This window comes from Myotis nattereri (assembly GCF_964212035.1).
Source record: "Myotis nattereri genome assembly, chromosome: 16".
NCBI lineage: Eukaryota > Metazoa > Chordata > Mammalia > Chiroptera > Vespertilionidae > Myotis > Myotis nattereri.
In genome coordinates, this window is record NC_138091.1 from 34454517 (window position 1) to 34479479 (window position 24963).

At 40.7% G+C, this 24963-nt stretch overlaps 1 protein-coding gene across 1 annotated transcript in view; it reads right to left on the bottom strand.

Moving 5' to 3' along the window:
* Positions 1-10703, bottom strand: part of APPBP2 (amyloid beta precursor protein binding protein 2) — a 51034-nt gene extending 40331 nt beyond the window's left edge. The window contains exon 1 of the mRNA XM_081108783.1: positions 10283-10703. Within this exon, the coding sequence (XP_080964909.1) occupies positions 10283-10420 (138 nt within the window). The 5' untranslated portion in view covers positions 10421-10703. The remainder of the gene's footprint in view (positions 1-10282) is intronic.
* Between the last annotated feature and the right edge of the window lie 14260 nt (positions 10704-24963).

Genomic DNA, 24963 nt, shown 5'->3' on the forward strand with positions numbered 1-24963 from the left:
CTTTTTTTTTTTTTTTTAATATATTTTATTGATTTTTTACAGAGAGGAAGGGAAACGGATAGAGAGTCAGAAACATAGATGAGAGAGAAACATCGATTAGCCGCCTCCTGCACACCTCCCACTGAGGATATGCCCACAACCAAGGTACATGCCCTTGACCGGAATTGAACCTGGGACCCTTCAGTCCGCAGGCCGACACTCTATCCACTGAGCCAAACCGGTTAGGGCCAGTTGAGCATCTTTTGATGTTTACTGGCTATTCATATTTTTCTCTTCTATGTGCTGGCTGTTTAGGACTTCTGGAAGTATGCTGATTGTCCTTTATGTACTCATTAGTGATAGATCTTTCTGAATTAGGAAATTCACCTCTTATCTGTCATATACTGTCATTTGCATAGTTTCTTCCTAAACGTGCTTATAATTTTTTATGTACTCAAAAGTACCAATTTCTTTTTTTCCTCCTAGGTTTTGAATTCATACTTAGAAAAGCCTTCCCCATGACAAAATGGCATTCTAGTATTGGCAAGACAAAGTAACAGAGGACTTCACCTTTTATAACATTATTTATTTTTATGTTTGACATTTTAAAATTTTGTAAGTTACCTTAAAAATAATGTCTTTAAAGAAATTTCATGCCAACACCGGTTTGGCTCAGTGGATAGAGCGTCAGCCTGCGGACTGAAGGGTCCCAGGTTCGATTCCGGTCAAGGGCATGTACCTGGGTTGCGGGCACATCCCCAATAGGAGATGTGCAGGAGGCAGCTGATCGATGTTTCTCTCTCATCAATGTTTCTAACTCTCTATCTCTCTCCCTTCCTCTCTGTAAAAAATCAATAAAATATATTTAAAAAAAAAAAGAAATTTCAATCATTTCCCACTACGAGATACTGACTCAATAATTTATTCTGATTCTTTTATGATTTCATTTGCCATATTTAAGTCTTTAACCATCAGGAATTCATTTTGGTAAACAGTGTAAAGTCCAGGTCTAACTTTTCCCCCAAACACTCAGTTGCCCAAGGTATTTTTATATGTTTCCCCCACTTATTTATAATATAGCATCGTCTCATAGCTTGATCACATACTAAATTCTTAAATATCCTTTGGTTTTTATCTTGACTGTCTACTTTGTTCTTTTTTAAAAAATAAATATATATTTTTTATTGATTTCAGGGATAGGAAGGGAGAGACAGAAACACCAATGAGAATCATCAACCGCACCCCCTCCCCATGCATTCCCCCTTCGGGGACTGAGCCCGCAACCCAGAAATGTGCTTGAAGGGGAATCAACCATGACCTCTGGGTTCACAGGTCGATGCCAACCACTGAGCAACATGGGCCGGGCTAAATCTTCCCAGCAAGATATCTAATGCTCCTGTCTACTATGTTCTACAAATCAATCTATCTCTGTTTTTGTGACACTGCTACACTGTTTTAAAATATGTAGCTTTCTAATATAATTGACTGTCTTATAATGCAAATCTCTCCTAAGTATTGTGCATCTTCAAAATTTCCTTGACTCATTAATTTTCATGTAATTCTTCCGGATAAATTTTGTATTTAATCAGCTTCCTATCCTATCTAATAAAAGAGAAACATGGTAATTGGCATACGACCACTACCCTTCCCATTGGCTAATCAGGGCAATATGCAAATTAACTGTCAGCCAAGATGGCGGCCGGCAGCCAGGAGGCTTGAAACTAACATGAGGCTTGCTTGCTTCAGTGACGGAGGACTCCAACGTTCCCCGCCTGCCGCTGCAGGCCTCTGAGCTTGCAGTTTAAGAAACATTGTAACAAATATAGAAGCTAAAGAAAACCCCAGAAACCTGCTTTCAGCCAGCCCGGGATCTCAGAGCTGGAGTTATACATTGTTTCAATTATAGAACCCAAACAAACCAGATACCTGCTTTCAACAGCAGAGGCCTCAGAGCTGGAGCCAGAGCTAAAGCTGGCCCAGAATAAAAAAAAAAAAAAAAGATATAAAGGAGTGGTTGGGAGCTTCAGTCGGCCTAAAAACAGCCCTCAGCCCCTCACCCAGACTGGTCAGGCACCCCAGTGGGGACCCCCACCCTGAAGGGTGTATGACCAGCTGCAAACAGCCATCATCCCCTCACCCAGGCTGGCCAGGCACCCCAGTGGGGACCCCCACCCTGATCCAGGACACCCTTCAGGGCAAACCAGCCAGCCCCACCCATGCACCAGACCTCTATCCTATATAGTAAAAGGGTAATATGCCTCCCAACACCGGGATCAGCGGAGCCGTGAGGCCTCCCGGCACCGGGATCAGCGTGACAGGGGGCAGCACTCAAACCCCCTGATTGCCCTGTGGCTCTGTGTGTGACAGGGGGCGGGGCCACAACCTCCCTATCCGCCCTGCTCTGTTCGTGACAGGGGAAGGCGCCCCAACCTCCTGATCAGCCCTGCTCTGTGCCTGATGGGGGGAGCTCCCCAACCCCCTGATCGCCCTGTGGCTCTGTGTGTGACAGGGTGCGGCGCCCCAACCCCCTCCTCCCCCCCCCCCCCGCCCACAGGCCCTACTCTGTGTGTGACAGGGTAGAGCCATAACCTCCCCATCGGCCCTGCCCTGAGTGTGACAGTGGCGGCGCCCCAACCCCCTGATGGGCCCTGCCCTGAGTGTGACAGGGAACGGTGCCCCAACCCCCCTATCGGCCCTGCTCTGTGCGTGACAGGGGTTGGCGCCACAACCTCCCCATCGACCCTGCCTTGAGTGTGACGGGGTCAGTGCCCCAACCCCCCAATTGGCCCTACCCTGAGCGTGACTGAGGGTGGCATCACAACCTCCCAATCTGCCCTGCTCTGTGCATGACAGGGGAAGGCACCCCAGCTCCCCAATCGGCCCTGCTCTGAGCACGACCAGGGGCTGCACCTAGGGATTGGGCCTGCCCTCTGCCACCCGGGAGCAGGCCTAAGACAGCAGGTCGTTATCTCCCGAGGGGTCCCAGACTGGGAGAGGGCACAGGCCGGGCTGAGGGACCGCCCCTCCCCCCCGAGTGCACATATTTTTGTGCACCGGGCCTCTAGTATCCAATAAAATCCTGAGTCTGATTCAAATTGTGATAAATTCATACCTTAAACTGAGATGAGTTGACATAGTATAACCTTTCCATTTAGATCAGTGATTCTCAACCTTGGCTGCACATTAGAATCACCTGGGAATCTTTTTAAAATCCTGATTTCTGGGCCTCATCCTCCAGAAATTCTGTTTCTTTGTTATGGGGTGGGGCCACAACATTAGTAACAAAGAAACAGAATTTCCGGAGGATGAGGCCCAGAAATCAGGATTTTAAAAAGATTCCCAGGTGATTCTAATGTGCAGCCAAAGTTGAGAACCACTGATCTAGATACATGATGTGGCTCAGTGGTTGAGCGTCGACCAGTGAACCAGGAGGTCACAGTTCAATTCCTGGCCAGGGCACATTCCCAGGCTGTGGGTTCTATCCCCAATAGGGAAGCGTCCGCCTGCAGACTCAAGGGTCCCAGGTTCAATTCCGGTCTAGGGCATGTACCTTGGTTGTGGCATATACCCAGTAGGGAGTGTGCAGGAGGCATCTGATCGATGTTTCCCTCTCATCAATGTTTCTAACTATCCCTCTCCCTTCCTTTCTGTAAAAAAGCAATAAAATATATTTAAAAAAATTTTTTAAAGATACATCATATGGCAGGCTATTTATGTTCTTCTGTGCCCCTCCCTTATAAAGTTTTCATTTTCAATTTATTAATCTTAAAAGCTCTTTATATATAAAGAGTTCTTTAGCTGTCAAATATGTTGCAAGATTTTTTTTCAATTTGTTACCAATCAATTTTTAAATAATCAAATCAGTTGAGACAACTATATAGCTATACAACAGAAATATACCCAGAAAAAGAAAAAATAACTCTAATACAAAATCAGACATGAATTCGTATGGTTTTCAGCATGAGACTTACAATAATTTTTAAAAAATCATTAAGTTTAAGACTGAAAATAATAAATAGAACAAATTAGTAAAACACTTCACCCAACCAAAACTTAACTATGGCAAATATTGTAATTGGGAAAGGATATTAAATATACCATTCGGCAATTAAAATGAAAAGGAAATATCATACACTTCATTCTTTAAAGAACCCAGCCTCTCATTCTAGTTGCCTTTACTTGGTATACAGTTTTACAATTCCTTCTATTCACCTCATCCACTTTCTATACCTAAATGGTTTAGTGTCTTTGAGTAAAAACCATTTAGATTCAAATACATGACTTTGTAGGGTATTACTTTTTATTGACTCATCTTTACCACCTGTCAATTTTTTTTTTAAAATATATTTTATTGATTTTTCACAGAGAGGAAGAGAGAGAGATAGAGAGTTAGAAACATCGATGAGAGAGAAACATCAATCAGCTGCCTCTTGCACATCTCCCACCGGGGATGTGCCCGCAACCCAGGTACATGCCCTTGACCGGAATCGAACCTGGGACCTTTCAGTCCGCAGGCCGACGCTCTATCCACTGAGCCAAACCGGTTCTGGCCTGTCAATTTTTTAAAACATATTTTTTAGGGGGTCTCTCTTTGTTTTTTAATTAAATCTTTATTGTTCAGATTACAGTTGTTCCTCTTTTTCCCCCCCATAACTCCCCTCCACCCTGTTCCCACCCCCCCTCCGCCCTACCCCCCCCCACTGTCCTCATCCATAGGTATATGATTTTTGTCCAGTCTCTTCCCGCGTCCCCCAAACCCCTTTCCCCCCCAAGAATAGTCAGTCCACTCCCTTTCCATGCCCCTGATTCTATTATAATCACCAGTTTATTCTGTTCATCAGATTATTTATTCACTTGATTTTTAGATTCACTTGTTGATAGATGTGTATTTGTTGCTCATAATGTGTATCTTTACCTTTTTCTTCTTCTTCCTCTTCTTAAAGGATACCTTTCAGCATTTCATATAATACTGGTTTGGTGGTGATGAACTCCTTTAGCTTTTTCTTATCTGTGAAGCTCTTTATCTGACCTTCAATTCTGAATGATAGCTTTGCTGGATAAAGTAATCTTGGTTGTAGGTTCTTGGTATTCATCACTTTGAATATTTCTTGCCACTCCCTTCTGGTCTGCAAAGTTTCTGTTGAGAAATCAGCTGACAGTCGTATGGGTACTCCCTTGTAGGTAACTTTCTTTCTCTTGCTGCTTTTAAGATTCTCTCTTTGTCTTTTGCTCTTGGCATTTTAATTATGATGTGTCTTGGTGTGGTCCTCTTTGGATTCCTTTTGTTTGGGGTTCTCTGCGCTTCCTGGACTTTTAAGTCTATTTCTTTCACCAGGTAGGGGAAGTTTTCTGTCATTATTTCTTCAAATAGGTTTTCAATATCTTGCTCTCTCTCATCTTCTGGCACCCCTATAATTCTGGTGTTGGTACGCTTGAAGCTGTCCCAGAGTCTCCTTACACTATCTTCGTATTTTTGGATTCTTCTTTCATTTTGCTTTTTCGGTTGGGTGTTTTTTGTTTCTTCGTATTTCAAATCTTTGACTTGATTCTTGAAATCCTCTAGTCTGCTGTTGGAACTCTGCATAATATCCTTTATTTCAGTCAGTGTATGCTTAATTTCTAGTTGGTCCTTTATCATAACCTTGAGGGTCTCACTCGATTTCTTGAGGGTCTCACTACATTTATTGGTGGTTTCTAGAAAGTTCTTGAAAAACCTTAAAAGTGTGGTTTTAAACTCTATATCCAGTAGTTTGCTTTCCTCCATTTCTGTCATTTGTGACCTGTTTCTTTGTCTCCGCATTTTTTATGCTTCCCTGTGTTGATAGAGCAGCTTTCTGTGCTAGGTGTCCTATAGGGCCCAGTGGCTCAGCCTCCCCAATTACCTGAGATGGACACTCTTGGTGCACCCCCTTGTGGTCTTTGTGCACAGTCTTGTTGTAGTTAAGCCTTGATGTTGTAGGTATCACTGGGAGGAATTGACCTCCCGGCCAATTGTCTGTGAGAATCAGCTGTGTCTATGTTGGGAGAACTTCTGTGCTGGAGACACCCTTATGGGGTAAGACTTGCTTCAGTGGGGCTTTGGTGCTCACTGAGTCTGCCCCCTGAGTGTGTCCCTTATGGATCTGAGGAGTTGTAATTGGATGGTCCCACTCTGACCACTGGGTACACTGGCTCTTGGATCTCTAAGGAGGTGCTAATTTAGCCTCTGCCTGAGGCGACCCAGCAGGAGCTACGGAGAGATCTGCAGATTCCCCTTCCTTGTTTGGGGTTTGGAGGTGCCCAAATGAGGCCCAGCTGTGAAGCAATGCAAGCTGCTGTGGGGCCTTGGGCCTTCTCTTGGAAGTTCTGGGTCTGTCTGGCCCAGCTGCAGTTTGTTAGGTAATTTTTAGGTAATTTTCAGACTGCAAAGGGCCAGGGCATTCATATGCAAAAGCCTCTGCCACAGCTTGGGAGGGGGGGGGGGCGGGCTCTCAGGGAATCAACAGGGCGGAGCAAGCAGCTATGGCTGATCCTCAGCCCTGCCCTAAGGGGCCCCGCGTCTCAGTGTCCCAGTAATCGCTGCAAGCAATCCCCCCCCCCGCCCCCCCCGAGAGAAAGCCACCCTCGAGTTCCGAGTTCTGCCCGCTGCCAGACAGTCCAGTCTCTCCCTGTATGAGTCTGGGTCCCGAGAGACTTACCCAGAACTGGAGTTCAGAGCAGTCAGGGGCTTGTGACTCCCTCCCGATTCAAAAAGACAGCCGCATCCTCAGTCTCCAGCCCCTGCTGTGTGCTCCTCCATACCTCTACACTTCCACACATCCTCTGAGTCTCAGTGTGCTTTTCTCTTTCCTTCTAGTTGTAGAATTTCCACTCAGCCAGCCTTCCGGTGGTTCTGGATGATGTCCATTTTGTCTTTTAGTTGTATTTTTGAATTTGTTGTGGGAGGCAGCAATTTCCGGTGTTTACCTATGCCACCATCTTGGTTTCTCCAAAACATATTTTAGTGAACTTCCCTTCCCATATACCTCAGCAGCCATTTCCAACTTGTTTAGCTTTCCTACATAAAAATCAGCACTCACCCTTACTATTAGATGATCATATCTCTTTATTCATGACAACCATTCTTTACAAATTTACCTATGTTGATACTTTATGTCCTTAACTCTTTCCATCTGATTTTAAAGGAAGAAATGGTCTTTCCCCAATCCAATTTATAACTGATACCTTAATTTATGCAACGGGAAGGAAGGGGCAAGACTCATAAATTAATGTTCTTGCTCATGGATTCTGCTCCACAATTTATTTCTTGCCTTACTGAAACATTTATTTAACTTCTTACTGTTTTGGTTTCTGTCAGTCAGCCAATACAGATATTTAATTTCTTCCATTAAAAAAAGTCCCTTCACATTTTACTCTTTGTACATTTCAACACCTATCTCCCTGCCCATTTTAGGAGCAGTCAGCATGCCTACTTTTTCACCTCCCATTCATTCCACAATCCCACCTCCTAAAGCTTTATGTGAAACTGGACCAAAACAATCAAGGATGGGGGCCATAGCTGGTTTGGTTCAGTACATATCACGTCCAAAGGGTCCCGGGTTCAATTCCAATCAAGGGCATGTACCTGGGTTGTAGACTCCTCCCCGGAGCAGACCCTGTCAGGGTTCATGCAGGAGGCAACCAATCGATGTGTTTCTCTCACATCAGTATTTCTCTGTCTTTCCCTCTCTTCCACTCTTTCTCTAAAAATCAATGGAAAAATATCCTCAGGTGAGGGTTAAAAAAAGAGGGGGGGGCGGGATGAGGGAATTTTTGGTTCCACAAATACTATAATTTTGTCTATGACTATGCCTATTGATGGAACTTGGGACTACTAGAGGGATCTAATTATGACTTTCTTCTTGGCTCTAAACTGAAAAAAATGCAACTATAAACAGTAAGACCCTTAAATTTTTCACAAATTGGGCATGAGATGACTATCGTATATGTATTAAAATGCTTAGACTCATATTTATGTGTTGATACACTGTTTAAAATAAAAATTCATTCTTATACTTCCATTCGAACAAAGATTGAAGTCCAGGAATTGATTTTCACTCTAGCTATTTCTATAAAAAGCTAATAAAAATTAGTTCTATAATGTCTTTCATAAAAACAATCTACCTCAAGATGCAAAATCTTTCCAAGCAAGAAAGCAAGGTCTTGGAGGAACTAAATACGTACTAGGTATGAGACCTTGACTAAACTACTTAACTTTCTCACCTCACACAAGGTTATACCCTACTTTGAGGATTAAACAAGATAACGTGTAAAAACACAGTTCCAGGTACATGTTAAATACCTTCCTTCACCTTAGCACAGTGCCATACTCCCAAGAGACATACAGCTATTAAGGGGTAAAAGTGTCCCAGAAAGAAGCACAATTTTTTAAAAACATATTTTTATTGATTTCAGAGAGGGAGAGACAGAGAAACATCAAGGATGAGAGAGAATCACTGATCGCCTGCCTCCCGCACACCCGCTCCTGGGGACCGAGCCTGCAACCTGGACATAGGCCCTTGACTGGAATGGAACCAGGGACCCTTCAGTTTGCAGGCTGATGCTCTATCCAATAAGCCAAACCAGCTAGGGCAAGAAGCACTATTAAAACTTTGTGGACTACGCAAAACAAAAAATGTGGCAAAAGCATCATCTGTTCATACTCACTAATAATAATCTTCAAATGAAAAACTTCAATTAGAAGCAAGGTACTAGAAGATATCCAAGTATTTTGAGGGAACTCAATTACTAAATGTACTTTGATGAAATTTCCAATGATTTTTCTCTAAAAGTGTAAATGATTGCATATGACTTAATAAAATGGACAGAGTAAGTACACACACAACGTTGAAGCTTCCCAGTTGAGAAAGACAACTCTAACTCATCCTTCCCTGGGAGTTATGAATCTTAAATACACACTATTTCCTTAGATATACACAATAGTCAATATATCAAAGGGATGTGGAATGAAGGAAGGTCTCCCCCTCCCCCATAAGACTATGAATGAGCAAAATGAATCTTCTCCAAACATTTAGGGGGGAAAACATTTGAAATTTTAGAATTGGTGTAAAGCAGTTGGCTTTAGTAGAATGCAGCAATTCGGCTGCTTTCTGAAAAATTATTCTGGGGTGGAGAAAACAGGCAATCTTCCCAATAAAACAACTGCCATAAAACACCAAGCATTTACAAGAATATACACATCTGTTAAATATCAGTTTACACTGTCCCAGCCAACTTACAAAGCAAGAGGAAATATTTAAGGTCTAAGAAATAAATCATACTCTACTTTAGGTCAAATTTTGTATGGGTGTCTACTGGAGAAATAGGTGTTTTCCACGCCAATTCAAGGCAAGAACTGAATAATAACTCCACTGTTCAAATTCAAATGTGGGGAGGAGAGGAAAAGGGAGACTCCAAGTCCATAAAGTTCTCCTCTCTCTAAAAACACTGCAAAAATTGTCCACGTCTAAAAACTCTTACCCTTGAAACTCCTTGGAGAGTGACTTGCAGACTTTTTGTTGAGATTTTTGAGGGGGAGCGATTTAGGAATGCTGCAAGATTGCAACTTCCAAATACATGAACATAATTTAAATTCTAAAGCTTTTTGTTTTAGGAAAGATCCCTCCCCCTTTCTCCTTTCAAATAGTTTATCAACACTCCCATATTAATAAAACTCCCAATTTAACTCCAAGAATACACGAAAACCAAAGCTTTAAAAAATAGGTGAATAAGGCACACGACTGTTTCCAGTTAATTCCTCAACTCCCTCTCAATGAGGATGAGAAAAGAGAAATCAAGGAACACGAAGCAAAAAAAAAAAAAAAATACTTGGGCAGGAGGGAGGAGAGAGGAAAAAAAAAGTAGGAAGGGGGTAGGGGAGAGGGGCTGGGGGAGGGGAAGCACAGCAAAAAAGTCCAGCTGATGCTGACCATTAATTGGGAAGAGGGTGCAGAAAATATCCCGAAGACACAAGCTAGACGAGGAGGAGAGGGACGCAACAGAGCAAGTCCACGCGAAGGCCTACCCACGGGGGCGCCGCATAGGAGGGGACGCCAAAACGGGGGCTCCTTTGGAAGAGATATCCATCAAGGCCCAAGAGCTGGAAAGACAGAGAATGTGGAGATCGGGTGTCTCTACACTGGCAGCCCCGAGACCGCACCAGATGTCTCGGGAGGCCATCCTGCTCCGAGGGGTAAGGGGTTACCGCGGGGGTTCGCAGACGTGGAAGGGGGTGCGGCCCCGCGGGTTGCGGCAGGAGAGGGGAGAGCAGGCCCAGGGCCCGTACCTTGTAGTAAACATCGAACTGGATGTTCTCGGGCAAGGAGCGGATGTCCCGGCGGGAGCGGATGTAGTTGTCCACGACAGCGGAGATGGCGGTGTTGTAGAGAGTCTCTGGGATCCACTCTAGTTCCACGGCCGCCATCTTCCTTCCCTCCTCCTCCGCCGCCTCCGCCTCCTCCTCCCAAAGGCCCCCGCCTCCCTCCGTAGCGAACCCCTCGGCGGCCCCGGACGATTCCGAGGGGCGGCGGCAGCCACGCGGGCACCGGGCAGAAGGGCACGGCCGCCCTGGCTCCTCGGGGGCGAGGTCAGGGGCAGCGGCGGCGGGCGGAGGGCCCGGGGAAGAGCGGGGCAGGGACCTGGGGACGACGGGCCCAGGCCTCACATTCCGGGTTTGAGAGAAACCCGGGTTCCGTCCTAGCGCGGATCCCTGCAGGGGCGGGGCTGCGTGTGCGCCGTCATGACGTCAGCGCGCGCCGACGCGCTGGAGGGCAGGAATGCGGCAGGCGGAAAACTTGGAAAGAGCAGAGCCGCGATCCTTACCACAGGGAGCGTCCTTTCCAGGGGCCGCAGTCGGGTGGACGCCGTGCGCTTTTGCACTGGGATGAGTTATTCCAGGTTTTTCACCCGCACGTTCCTAGTCAGTCGGACGCATCAGTCTCTCTTCAGCAAAACCTGCCTTAGACTCTGACCCTTTCGTGCCTCAGGTAAAAGTTTGGATCCTCTTCTCACAAAAATGCACAATATGAGTACATTGAAAAGTATGCATTCAGAGCATTCACATAACCCTAGAAACCCTTCCTTAGACTCCGGTCCCTAAGCCAAGGTCAGAACTTTTGGTCCAGGAACTAGGGGGTCAGGATGGAAGGGAGATTTGAATTTCATTGTATAACCATTCGCACTGTTTGAACTCCCCCCGACCCCATTTTTAAATATATTTTGTATTGTTGATAGTATTACAGATATCTCCCATTTCCTCCCTCTTTGCCCCCCTTCTCCCAACCCCTTCCTACCCCCACCCCCCAGGTCTGCACTACCCTATTGCCCGTGTCCATGGGCTATGCATATACGTACGTGAGTTCTTTGGTTTATCTCTTCTTGTCCCACCAACCCCACATCGAGGTATGCCAGTCTGTTCCATGCCTCCCTGCTTCGTGACCTTAAAAAAAAAAAATTCTAAACAAATTTTAACAAAAAGAACTCTTGCTTTAGAAGATTTTGGTAGGAAGGTTAGCCTGATTATGGAATTAACAAATAATGGTGCGTGGCCAACTAGCTCAGTTGGTTAGAGCGTCTTCCCCATAGGCCAAGGTTGTGGATTCCATCCGGGGTCAGGGCACTTAGAAGAATCAACCAATGAACTCATAAATAAGTGGAACAATAAATTGATGTCTCTCTCTCTCCCTCCCTCTCCTTCCCTTCTCTCTCTCTCTCTCTCTCTCTCTCTCTCTCTCTCTCTGAAATCAATTTTTTAGAAATACAAATGCCCAGTTACATTTTAATTTCAGGTAAACAATGACAGTTTTTTTAATATGGTTATGTTACATGCAGAACTTTTATCTACCCATTCTGAGTCACACTATAGGCTTGAACCCCAAGAACTGGTTGAACAGAGAAACCAGTGGAAACTAGGCCATTTTTATTGTGGACCACCCTCAACTGAGGAAGAAATGTATTTCCTTGTACCCTAGGGAATTAATGAATCCCAGCAGAGCTTGGATATGAACTCAGTAATTATGTAAATACTGGCTTTCATGTTTTGGATGGTAGCATAGCATCTGAGTTTTTAGTGGTCAGAGCCAGATCATAAAGATGCTTAAATGTACTGCTGATAGCCTTGGACTTTATCTGAGAGATGATAGGAATCCTCATAGGATTATAAGAGAAGTAAAAGGATCAGAGTGTTGGAGGTCTAGAATTTTGCATTGCCAGCTGCAGAAGGATATAAGGAAGAGGCCTGCTAAACGGTCATGGCCGCCTATGCATTTTGGTAGACAGAGGTCCTTTGTATCACAAAGTTATTCTTATAGTCCACCAGATCCTCTTTTAAGCCTTGACTACTGGTAGCCTCAAATTTAGCAGGAGGCCTGGCACCATAAGAGCTATATAAGACATGAACTGGGACCAGAAAGAATTCTGAGAATCCTAAGAGGCGATACACATTGTGACCATTTTTATATTGCATTTTCTCCCCTCATCAAGGTGTACCTTCCTCTCACAATCTGGTTGAATTGTGTCTACTTCAACAAATAGAGTATAGGAGAAGTGATGCTAGGTCAGAAAAGGACATGTAGAGTCCACCGTGTTCTCTGGAATACTCACTCTTGGATTCCTGAGCCACCATGTAAAAATTACCCCGAGACCATCATGCTCTCAGAAAGCCCAAGCCACATGAAGAGACTACTAATATACTAATATACTACTATATATACTAATATACTACTAATATATATAAGCACTCTGGTCAACAGTCTCACCTCAGGTACCAATTGTTTCAGTGAAGAGACCTCCCATGATTCCAACTCCAAGATGTTGGCAGATGAGGGACCAAGTGTATCATGAAGCTGAGACAAGCATCCATGCTCTGCTCTGTCTGAATTCCTGACCCACAGGGCCATAATAAAATGGTAGTTCATTTATTAAGGTTGGGGTGGTTTGTTATGCCATAATAGATCACCAGAACACCCCATTCCAATCCCCTAAAGTTTTCAGGAACCCATCATTTTAGAATGCATTTTGAACCTATTTCTTCTTTGGGCTACGTAATACTAAGCATATGAATCTGTTCATGAAAATGATACAATTCATAACCTGTAGTGGACAGTTTTCTTTTTTCTTTTTCTTTTTTTATTGTTTTATTGCTTGAAGTATTACAAAGGGTATTACATCTGTGTCCTTTTTTCCCCCCGCCCTTGACAATCCCCTGGACAATTTTCTTAACTTTCTGCTACACTGTTCATAAGAGTGAACTGCCTAAACATAGAATATCAAAATGGAGACAATTTAGGATTTTTGTCCTAAATTTGAAGAGTCCTTTTCAGAGGCCTCCAAGTCAAAATCCACGTATTCAACACCCAACCACAGACCAACAATCAATCAGATGGACCTCATAAACAGTCGTTAAAGCACGCCTATCGCACCATACACCGTATAGACAAAATGACTGTTCTGTAACTTTAAGCCATTAAAGAACAGAGCAGGGCTTTGCCAACAAGTTCTTGTCACTTGGGGAAACAATGCACATAGAAAATCTGGTTCAATTTTCATCTCTTAGTACCATTACCCATATTTGCAGAAAACTTAAGAATTTCCTGAGTATGTTCATAGTTACTGTCCATCTTGTCTTGGCCCCTTTAAATTCACCCTGCTTGCTACACGTGGCATTCTGTCTCCAAATTTAATCCAGACTGCTATCTATCTACTGGTATGTTCCCCCTCTTCTTGATCTCTACTGTTTTCATAAACATACATAACACCCCCATGTGGTCCTAAGAAGCAATAGTTAATATACCCTTTCATTTGCCAGTCTTTTTGCAAATGCCAACTTCATTTATAGATGTTTCTTCACAAGTTCAAATAGACATGTACTAGTATAAGGATGTCTATCTTACCACATATACATCTTGTTTATGTTTTAACATACTAGTTTTAAAATGTGGATAGTAACCCTTCCCCCCAGTGAGGCAGCAGATAGAATAGTTCTATACCCATTTGTTTTAAGTTAGAGAACACAGAAGAGGGAAACAAGGAGCCTTTTCTTTGCTTTTGCTTTTCAAAAGTCTAGGCCCTGAAGGGAAACGGAAAGAACACTTATGCAAAGACAATACCAGTAGATTTGATAAATAGAGCTTCCCCATCCCTTACACCAGCCAGTTTCCCTGGAAAGGAGGAAGAAGGGGGAAAGCCCAAAGTAGAAAGTATAGGAATATAATTATAGAGGACATACCTTACACCCTGCTCCTCACTACCACTATCCTTCACCCTCTGCATGGGTCCTAGAGTAGGAATGAAAAAAATAGATATATTTGGGAGCATCTGAGTGCAGAGGGTTTACTTTCATAAGTAGAGTCCAGAAAGGCAGTACGAATGAACAGTGGGAACAGCTGCCTGATAGGCCCACGCGGATGGGTCTTTGATAACATCACAGGCCCCCCAGCATGATATGGGAATAATAGAATGACTGTCTTTAATTACCTGGGGGAAACCAGCATCTATGAAGGGCTTTGAGTTGCTCAGAACAACAGAATCATTTCTGTGTGCCTGAGAGCCTTAGTCAACCTCCCAGAAATGGCTGCTGACAGCCTGTCACAGGGACTGATAGTTCCAATGTATCAGAGAGTACCTTCAAGGATGGAGACAAAAATCTGTCAAGAACATCTTAAGATTCAAAAGGAGAAAAGTATACCAATGATAAGCATGGACCAATTTTGGTCTGTGGACCACGTGACTCAAAATTCAAATTCCAGGAATAGAGAGTCTGATTGGTGAGGTTGGACCAGGAAAGACAAGGCAATATAATTGACTATTCACCAAGATTATTACATACAATAGGAAAGGGGTTGTTACCTAAGAGTTGGGGGGGGGGGGGGGAGGAATCAAGTGGTGTTACCAAAAGATGAGGTCAGGGATGTCTGGCAAGCAAAAAGTACAGATGTCTCCCAAAGCTGAAGTCACCAAGTGTATTTACTGGGTCAAAGACACAATACTTTAAAAAAGTATTTACTAAGGCATAACTTATACACAATAGAAGTCATACATGTTAAGTATACAGGTTGATAACTTTTGACAAATATACACATTTATATTACTTACCATCCCAATCAAGGTGTACATTACCCATTTCTCCAGAAGTTCCATGGTGTCCCTATGTAGTCAATCTCCACAACTGCCCCATCTCAGGCAACTGATGTAATTTCTAGTATTATTATTTTTGTCTGTTTTAGAATTTTATTTAAATGGAATAATCTAATATTTTTAATATTTTATTTGTTACTAGCTTCTTAGCTATTAGTTTTTCAGTGTTTTCTCTAAGGCTAATAATATCTATTCTTAACTTATCAGAGTCTACTTAGAGTCAATACTGTATCTCTTCCCACTTCCCACTTTCTATTTAACACTTATCCTTACTTATCTGACACTTGCTGCTTCACAATGAAATAAATTTCTAGCAAATAAAAATTTACAAATAAATTTCAGAAAGGAAGGGAAAGGGAGAGAGTTCAGAACACTGGTTATAAAGATGCTCAAGGAACTTAGTGAGAACTTCAACAAAGAGCTAGTAAGCATAAAAAGACATAAAAACCATTAAAAAAAAGAACCAGTCAGAAATGAAGACCAATAACTAAAATTAAAAATGCAATAGAACCCTAGCTGGTTTGGCTCAGTGGATAGAACTTTGGCCTGAAGGCTGAAGGATCCTGGGTTCAATTCTACTCAAGGGCACATGCCAGGGTTGCGGGCTTGATCCCCAGTAGGAGGCATGCGGGAAGCAGCTGATCAATGATTCTCTCTCATCATTGATGCTTCTATCTCTCTCCCTCTCCCTTCCTCTCTGAAATCAATAAAAATATAATAACTAGAAGCAATTAACAGGAGATTAGATGAAACAGAGGATTAAATTGGTGATTTGGAAGGCAAGGTAGCAGAAAACATCCAAACAAAACAGAAAAAAAAAAAAAAAGAAAGGATTAAAGAAATGAAGATAGTGTAAGGGACCTCTGGGACAACATTGAGCATAACAACATTTGCATCATTGGGATAACTGGAAGAAGAGAGAGAACAAGGGATTGAGAACATATTTAAAGAAATAATGACTGAAAAGTTCCCTAACCTGGCAAAGAAAATAGAAACTATTGGAAAAGAGAAGCTCTCTTCCTCTACTGTGACTCACATCTAACAAATAGAATATGGTGGGAATGATGCTATGTTACTTCCGAGGACATAACTTTCATTTGACACTCTCCTTGAATCATTCATTCTGGGGGAAGCCAGCCACCATGTTGTAAGGATACTCAAGCTGCCCTGTAGAAAGGACACCAAAGAGAGGACCTGAGGCATCAACTCCTCCCAGAATATTCCAAACCAATTCTGTACTGAATTTTTAATTTTATTTTTTTAAAATATTATTGATTATTTTTACAGAGAGGAAGGGAGAGGGATAGAGAGTTAGAAACATCGATGAGAGAGAAACATTAATCAGCTGCCTCCTGCACACCTCCTACTGGGGATGTGCCCACAACCAAGGTACATGCCCTTGACCGGAATCAAACCTGAGACCTTTCAGTCCCCAAACCGACGCTCTATCCACTGAGCCAAACCGATTAGGGCTACTTTTATTTTTTTATTCAGTCTTCATAGAGACTGTCAAAAATTGCCAATGCCAACTATATGTCAAGTCATCGTGATGGGGTATTGGGAAAAGTTTTCAGTTAGCAATAATCGCATGTTGAATAAACCTCATTGGCTATGATACTACCACTGTACAAAAAAACACTAAGTACTTAAATGTAAAAACTATATAGCCCTCCATTCTTCCCTCATCACACTCCACAGAAGTAATTATTGTTAAGCAGAGTAAATATACTTCTGTACATTTATATAAGCAACTGAAACTCTTGTTGCTGGTGGGAATATAAATTGGCCTAATCATTTTGGGAAATTGGCAGCATCTACAAAAACAATATACACATAGAAACACAATAGTGTTACTTCTAGATATATATATCCAACAAAATAAAGACATACGTGAACTAAAAAACATGTAAATGAAACATTCACAGATCTTTATTCATAATAACCCCAAACTAGAAACAACCCAATTGTAGAATGGATAAATTTTGTATATTTAATAAAAATGCCAGATAGCAACATAAATGAACAAACTGTAGCAACATTCAATGTGAATATATCTCACAAAAATCATGACCAAAGAAGCCAGACAGGATAGAAAATATACTGAATGATTACATTTATTTAAAGTTCAAGACAGGCAACACTAACTTATAGAGATAGAAATCAGGAAGTGGTTACCTCTGGAGAGGACTAGGAGAATACATTAGGGGGCTCTGGGCTGTTAATGGGTGTAAGGACTTTGTGATAATTTATTAGGTTGAACAATAATGCAGTAAAATGATATTGATCTCATTATTTTTCTTTTTAAAAAATATATTTTTATTGATTTCAGAGAGGAGGAGAGAGGGAAAAAGAGATAGAAACATCAGTGATGAGAATCATTGATCATCTGCCTCCTGCATGTTCACTACTGGGGATTGAGCTCGCAACCTGGGCATGTGCCCTAACCTAGAATTGAACCATGACTTCCTGGTTCATAGGTCGATGCTCAACCACTGAGCCACACCGGCCAGACCTTAATCTCATTATTTTTAATGGCTCCAGAGTCTTCCATTAGAGAGATGTTTACCATTTTATGTAAATGTTTCCCTTTGGTTTAGATACTTACGTTGAACTTAGGTATTTATTCCCATTATATTGCTGTAATGAACAACCTTGTACATATATCTTTTTCTATTTCTATGAATACATCTGTAAGGTACGTTTCTAATAGAGCTACTAGATGCTTTAAAAGGAATACACATTGTAAAGGTTGATGGGCATTGTCATATAACCATGCCAAAAAAAACCTGTACAATTTGCATTTTCACCAACAAGATGTGATTGCTTAATTTCCATAACGTGGAAATTCATTGGGTGTAATTGATCTTTTATATTGCTGCCTCTCTAGTAGGTATAAACTTTTTCTTACTGCTGAATTTATCTGTACTTTTAAATTATTAGTGAAGTTGAAAAGCTTTTCATGTTATTAGCTATTTGTTTATTATGTTTTATGAGCTGCCTATTTACATTTTTGTCCCCCCCAACCCAGGGAATGACTTACTTCTAATAATATATATTAAGAATATCAACCCTTTATGAAGTGATGCAAATATATTTTTTCTGATTTGTCATTTGTATTTATGGTGATTTTTATTTAGCCTATGAGTAAGTAGCTTAAATTTTTATGTGTTCAGTTTGTGTTTTTAATGTTTTCTAGTATCTCATCAGACTTGCAGTCCTGTAGGAAAATTTTTCAGAATTTGTTCTGTGCTGATCATTTTGTATCATTTTTTTTCCTGGAACACAGTGTACCCTTTGGATGTTCCAGGGGAGGAGATCAAGGTAATGTCAGACTAGTCCTGCCCACACATCCTGGGCCGGCCTCCCAGACACTGGTCTAAAGCAACTAAGACAAGTAGTCTAGCTCCTCAAGGTCTCTATGAATGCCTCTTTCATACTGGTCTCTAAAGCTTTGAAATGGGTCAAAGCAGAACATTCACTTTTTATCCAACAGCCACATTATATACTACATGAAATCTCACACCTTATTTCCCGCTCAATTAAACTTTCAAATCTTATTTATTGGATGACACCACCCAAATAATACTATGCCAGCTATTTTTTAAAATCATAACATTTGAAATTTAATAGAATGGTCTCTTTCCCTTATATTTGGAGAGAAATTGATATTTATTTCCAAAATAGATCTCCCCCTTCTTACTCCCAAAGAATTAAAATCCCCAAATTTCTCCTTTCCCAATTCTTACTGAGGGCTCTAACTGGAGAGGTGCCAGCTTATTGTCAGGGTTCTTTCTTTGACAATTGCAGCTCTATTCATCTTCCACTAGGCCCACTGTGGACTTGCCAGCTTCTCCCAGAATATTCCAAACCAATTCTGTACTTTTCCTGAATTTTTACTTTTTTTTTTTATTCAGTCTCTATTGAGACTGTCAAAAATTGCCAATGCTGACTATATGTCAAGTCGTCATGATGGGGTATTGGGAAAAGTTTTCAGTTAGCAATAATCACATGTTGAATAAACCTCATTGACTATGATACTACCACTGTACAAAGTTTTTTTCCTGAGTTTTAGGACACACAAAAATGTTTCACCATAAGTCCCTACTCCACAAAACTTCATTTCCTAAAAAATAGCGATTTTCAATAATCTAAAGCAATCTAAATCCACAGGTTAGGTACCAACATAGCAGAATTTGAGCACTGTTGGGGTCAGTGAAGAGAGTTCAAGAAAGAGCTTGTTTTAGATTTACTGTAAGTCTTATCAGTCCATTCCGTATACTCAGAGCACACCACCTGTTGAGTTAAAACTCAGTTGGGAGGCCCTGGCAGGGTAGCTCAGTTGGTTAGAGCATTGTCCCCATATGCCAAGGTTGTGGGTTCAATCGCCAGGGTACATATATACAAGAATCAACCAATGAATGCATGAATAAGTGGAACAACAAATCAATGTCTCTCTCTCCCAAGTTAATAAATAAATTTTTTAAAAAACTACCCTGCCCAGCTTGGCTCAGTGGATAGAGCGTCAGCCTGCGGATTGAAGGGTCCCAGGTTTGATTCCGGCCAAGGGCACATGCCTGGGTTGCAGGCTTGATCCCCAGTGAGGGGCATGCAGGAGGCAGCCAATCGATGATTCTCTTTCATCATTGATGTTTCTATCTCTCTCTCCTTCTCCCTTCTTCTCTGAAATCAATAAAGAAATATATTTTTAAAAAAACAAAAACAGAAACCTCAATTGGTAAGGGTGGTGTGGCTCCAGTGGTTGAACATTGACCCATGAACTAAAAGGTCACAGTTCGATTCCCTGTGTGGGAGGCAGCCAATTGACAATTCTTTCATCATTGATATTTCTATCTCTCTCTCCCTCTCCATTCCTCTCTCTGAAATCAATAAAAACTTTTTTTTTTTTTTAAAAGAAACTCAATTGGGATAAGGTCCACAATAAGAAGTTGTGACATTAACTTTCCAGGGCCTGAGAGGAAAAATTTACCTTGCATATAAACTTCCACTTTGCAGACAATAGCATCCGAATTACTTTTCTCTCTTTGCAAAAAGAAAAATAAAAATAAAATTTGTCATGGCTATTCCAGACAAGTAAGCTCCCCACAACCCCCGTTCATTATCCAACTTCTTTCATGGCGAGCAGTAGCAGCTCATCTCCCACTACAGAAACCAAAGAGGCAAATCTTTCCTTCGTCTTTCCCCTTCTCAGCAGCCAGAACACAAGGCCAAACAAGTGCTCCTACTCAGAAATTTCAGTGAGTGATGAAAAGATGAAGTGATGGTCAATTCATTCACAAGAGGTGCTGCAGTGGCATTGTCTTTAATGGAGAGAGAGAGATAGAGATTGAGATTTTGAGAGATTGATTTGTTGTTCACTTGTTTATGCATTCATTGGTTGCTTCTTGTGTGTGCCCTGGCAGGAGATGAACCCACAACCTGGGTGTATTGGGACGATGCTCTGACCAATTGAGCAACCCAGCCAAGGCCTTTCACCAATTTCCTGTACTTTGGCTTTTTCAAGGGAGATCCAGCTACTTCTAAGATTACTACTTGACTTCTCCTTCGTTAAATCTTTTGGGGTCCCCGCCATCCTCCCTGAAATAGTAACAATTGATAGGCGCCTATTTTCTAATACTGTTATGTATGAGTAAAATTTTCTCTTATGTCCCTTTCACTTAGAAGAGCACAGCCTTTCTTTCTGGAGAGCCCCTCTCCTCCCTCACGTCCTGATAACCCCTAGTCTGCCCTCTGCCAATTCCTTATAAAATCTACTGAATAGACATTATGGATCTCTGAAATCCACAAATATAAAGGCTTATCTAATGGTCACTCAGGATTCCTATTCTTTAAGGGGAAAGTAGTGATGGTGTATTGCATTAAATTCCTTTGGATTTAAAAATAGAAAATGCTACATGATAAGAGACAAAAGAGAAATTAGATGTTGAAGTAGCTTACAAATCTTGGAAAAAATAGTTATCTTTTCTCCTCATTTTGACCATTTTTAAGCATGCAACTCAGCAGCACTAATTATAATCACTATATTGTGCAACCATCACCACTATTTCCAAAACTTTTCATAATCCCAAACTGAAAATCTATACTCATTAAGCAATAGCTCCCCATTCTCTCACCCTCCCAACCCCTGGCAACCTCTATTCTACTTTCGGTTTCTATAAATATGACTATTCTAGGTACCTCATATAAGTGGAATCATACACAATCATACAATATTTTTTCCTTTAGTGTCTGACTTATTTCACTTAGCATGTTTTCAAGGTTCATGTATGTTGTTACATGTATCAGAACTTCATTTCTTTTTAAAATATGCTTAAAAATATTTTTTTAAGATATAAGGGAGACGATGCTGAAGTAATATCCATTCAGGGAGTTCATTGTTTGCATAAAATCACGGGTGATGAGATCAGTCACTCCATTTTAAGTCCTTTTAAATGAAATGCTGTCCTTTTACAGATAAAAAAGGCAGGTTCGGAATGGAAGTAAGGCCATGTTGCAAACATTGGGGCTCTTTTAATTTAGGATTGTAACACTGCTCTGATTAAACAATTTAACTATAAAAACGAAAAGATATGCATATAAGCATAACCAATGGACACAAGACACTGGGTGGAGGAGGCCGGGAAAAGGTCAAGGGGGAAAATAAAGGAGACATATGTACTACTCTTTGTAATACTTTAAGCAATAAAACAAAATTTAAATAAATAAATAAGTAAAGTTACCACCAAAAAAAGAAGAAAAAAAAGACTTCATTGTAACAACCCAAATCTAACTTAAATTGGTTATTAAATAAATTTTGAAAAACTAAAAAAAAAAAATAAAAATAAAAACAAAAAGATAGAAGGGGGAGAGAGAGAGAAAAACATCGATGTGAGAGAGAAACATTGATTGGTTGCCTACCGTACACATCCCCACCACGTACTGAACCCTCAAGCTGGGCATGTGTCCTAACCAGGAATCAAACCAGCAACCTTTTTGTGTATGCGACAATGTTCAACCAACTGAGCCACACCATCCAGGGCAGAACTTAATTCCTTTTTGAATAATATTCTATTGCACACACATATTGAATAAACAAATCATATATATACACACATACCTGGTATATCACATTTGTTTATTCATTCACCTTTAGATGAACGTTTGGGGTGCTTCGAGTTTGGGCTATAATGAAGGATGCTGCTGAGTACAAATATCTGTTTAAGTTCCTGTTTTCAATTTTTGTGGGTATATACCCAGAAGTGGACTTGATGGATCATATGGTAATTGTATGTTTAATATTTTTGAGGAAAATATTAATACTGTTTTCCATAAAGTCATTTTTAAGTAACATTTATTTTTCACTGATTCCTTATGTGATCTAAAAAATAGTTTTTAAATGTGATCATATTGGAAAATTTAGAATGGATAAAATAAACTTACTTTTTTCCCATTTTTGCAAAAAGAAAATTGGGATTTTGTTAGGAATCACACTGAATCAGTAGAACACTTTGAGTAGTGCTGATATCTTACATGGGATGACTTTCCATTTATTTAGGTCTCTAATTTCATCCAGCAATGTTTTATAGTTTCAATATACAAGTCATGCATCTCCTTGGTTAAATGTATTCCCAAGTAGTTTATTCTTTCTGTTGCTATTATAAATGAAATTCTTTTCATTTTTTTTAGCTTGCTTTTAATTAAGAGTGTATATATACAAGCAATTTTTATTGAGGTATAATTGATATATAACATTAGTTTCAGGTATACAGCATAATGATTTGATATTTGTATACATTGATCCCCACAATAAATCCCTATACTAGTACATAGTTACAATTTTTTTCTTATGATGAGGACTTTTAAGATTTATTCTTTTACTTTCAACAATAAAGATAAATTTTAAAAAGATTTACTCTTGCTCAGCCAGAGTTAGTGGTTGAGCATCAACCTTTGAACCAGGAGGACACGGTTCGATTCCAGACAGGGCACGTTCCCCCAGTTGTGGGCTTGATCCCTGGTTGAGGGTGTGCAGGAGGCAGCCAATCAATGATTCTCATCATTGATGTTTCTATCTCTCTCTCCCTCTCTGAAATCAATAAAAATATAGTTTTAAAAAATATTTACTCTCTGTAATACCCTTTGTAATACTTTAAGCAATAAATTAAAAAAAAAAGAAAAAAAATATTTACTCTCTTAGCAACTTTTAAATATGAACACAGTATTATTAACTATAATCACATGCTGTATATACATCCCCATGACTAAATTGGAATTGTTTTTTTAAATTTCCTTTTTATATTGTTCATAGCTAGGGTCTGGAAATACAACTGATTTTTGCATGTTTATTTTGTATCCTGAAATTCTACATATAAGATTATACCATCTGCAAATAGAGAAAGTTTTACTTCTTCCTTTCCAATTTCGGTACCTTTTATTTCTTGTATAACTGCTCTACCTAGATTGGAAAGAATAGATACTAGAACAGCCCAGGCACTTCACAGAACTTCTCTTTAGGATGTTTTCATAAGGTATTTTCATTCTAAATTGTTGCTACATGTCTCCATTCAAGATTGCAATTCTTGGGGAATAGAACCTGTACATGCCCATGACCACTGGTGGCCTACTTTCTGTGGGTGAGGATTGGCCTATCATTGACATATGCCTTTTCTCTGCCTAGAGGATGAGTCTGCTACCTGAAGAAAGTGATGGCACAGATGCCAAGCCGGTAAAAGCAATAAGTACTTCAGTACTGGAGGATCCACAAACAAACCTCCCATCTAGTCTGCATAAGGTTGATTTGTGTGTCTGTTTTCTTGCTGATTCGCTAGAGGTAACTTGGTACTTTTCTGTCCATTCAGGGTAGGTGAGGATTTCTGTGAGGCAATAAGCAAATTCTCTGTTTTGGATCAAGGCATTAGAACTAATGCCCAAGAGAGAAGCGGAAGCTCAGGTACTCCTAACCAAACAAAACCTGCCTGCTCGCCTCAGAAAAATCAGGATCATCAAGTCTATCCTATTCTAAGACCTGGAACCCAGATGACACTAGAGTTTCACTGAGGAGTTTCACAGAAATCTCTCTTACATCCTCACGATATGTAATATCTTTGTTTTCTACTAACAAGTGTCCTCAAAGGGCCTGGTTTCTTCAGAAAGGGAATACCCTCTCTGAAACTGGATGTCAACTTTATAACTTTGCATCATTCCCTAATTAGGCAAGAGCGAATCTTGCAACATAATTTTCTACATTCTATTGTGAAATGCCCCCTGGTGGACAGAACTAGTATGATTTCCATTATAATAACGAGTCATATAAGAAAATCACTGAGGATAATAGAGTGAGCCCAAACCTCCACTTGGTTCCACTCACCATACAAAACAGCTAAAATGGCCATTAATGACTCCAAAGTAATTTTTTCTCTTTTCTCTTGTCTTTTCTGCTTCCCTCCAAATTAATCACAATACAGTTATTAAGAGGAAAATATTTGTTGTTCCAATTTATGTTATCATACTGTGCAAGTTATTAGCTATTATGATAGTAAGATATTTTGGGAACGTATACAGAATAAAGGTTCAGGTGCAAGGTAATGATGGGAAGTTAATAATTAGCATGCCCACCCACCAACATCATAGAATACTCATATCCAACAGGAAAATCACTAAATTAAAAATGCTTCATATGATATGAGAATTCAGTAGGTGCCTTCTTATTCACAAAAAGTATAAAACTTGACTGTTTCTCAACATCCATAAGAGTAGCAATGAAAATATCTGAAAATCTTTTAAACAAAGGTAAGAAGCATTCCTTGACCTCAAGTCTTTTTAAAAAAAAATATTTTT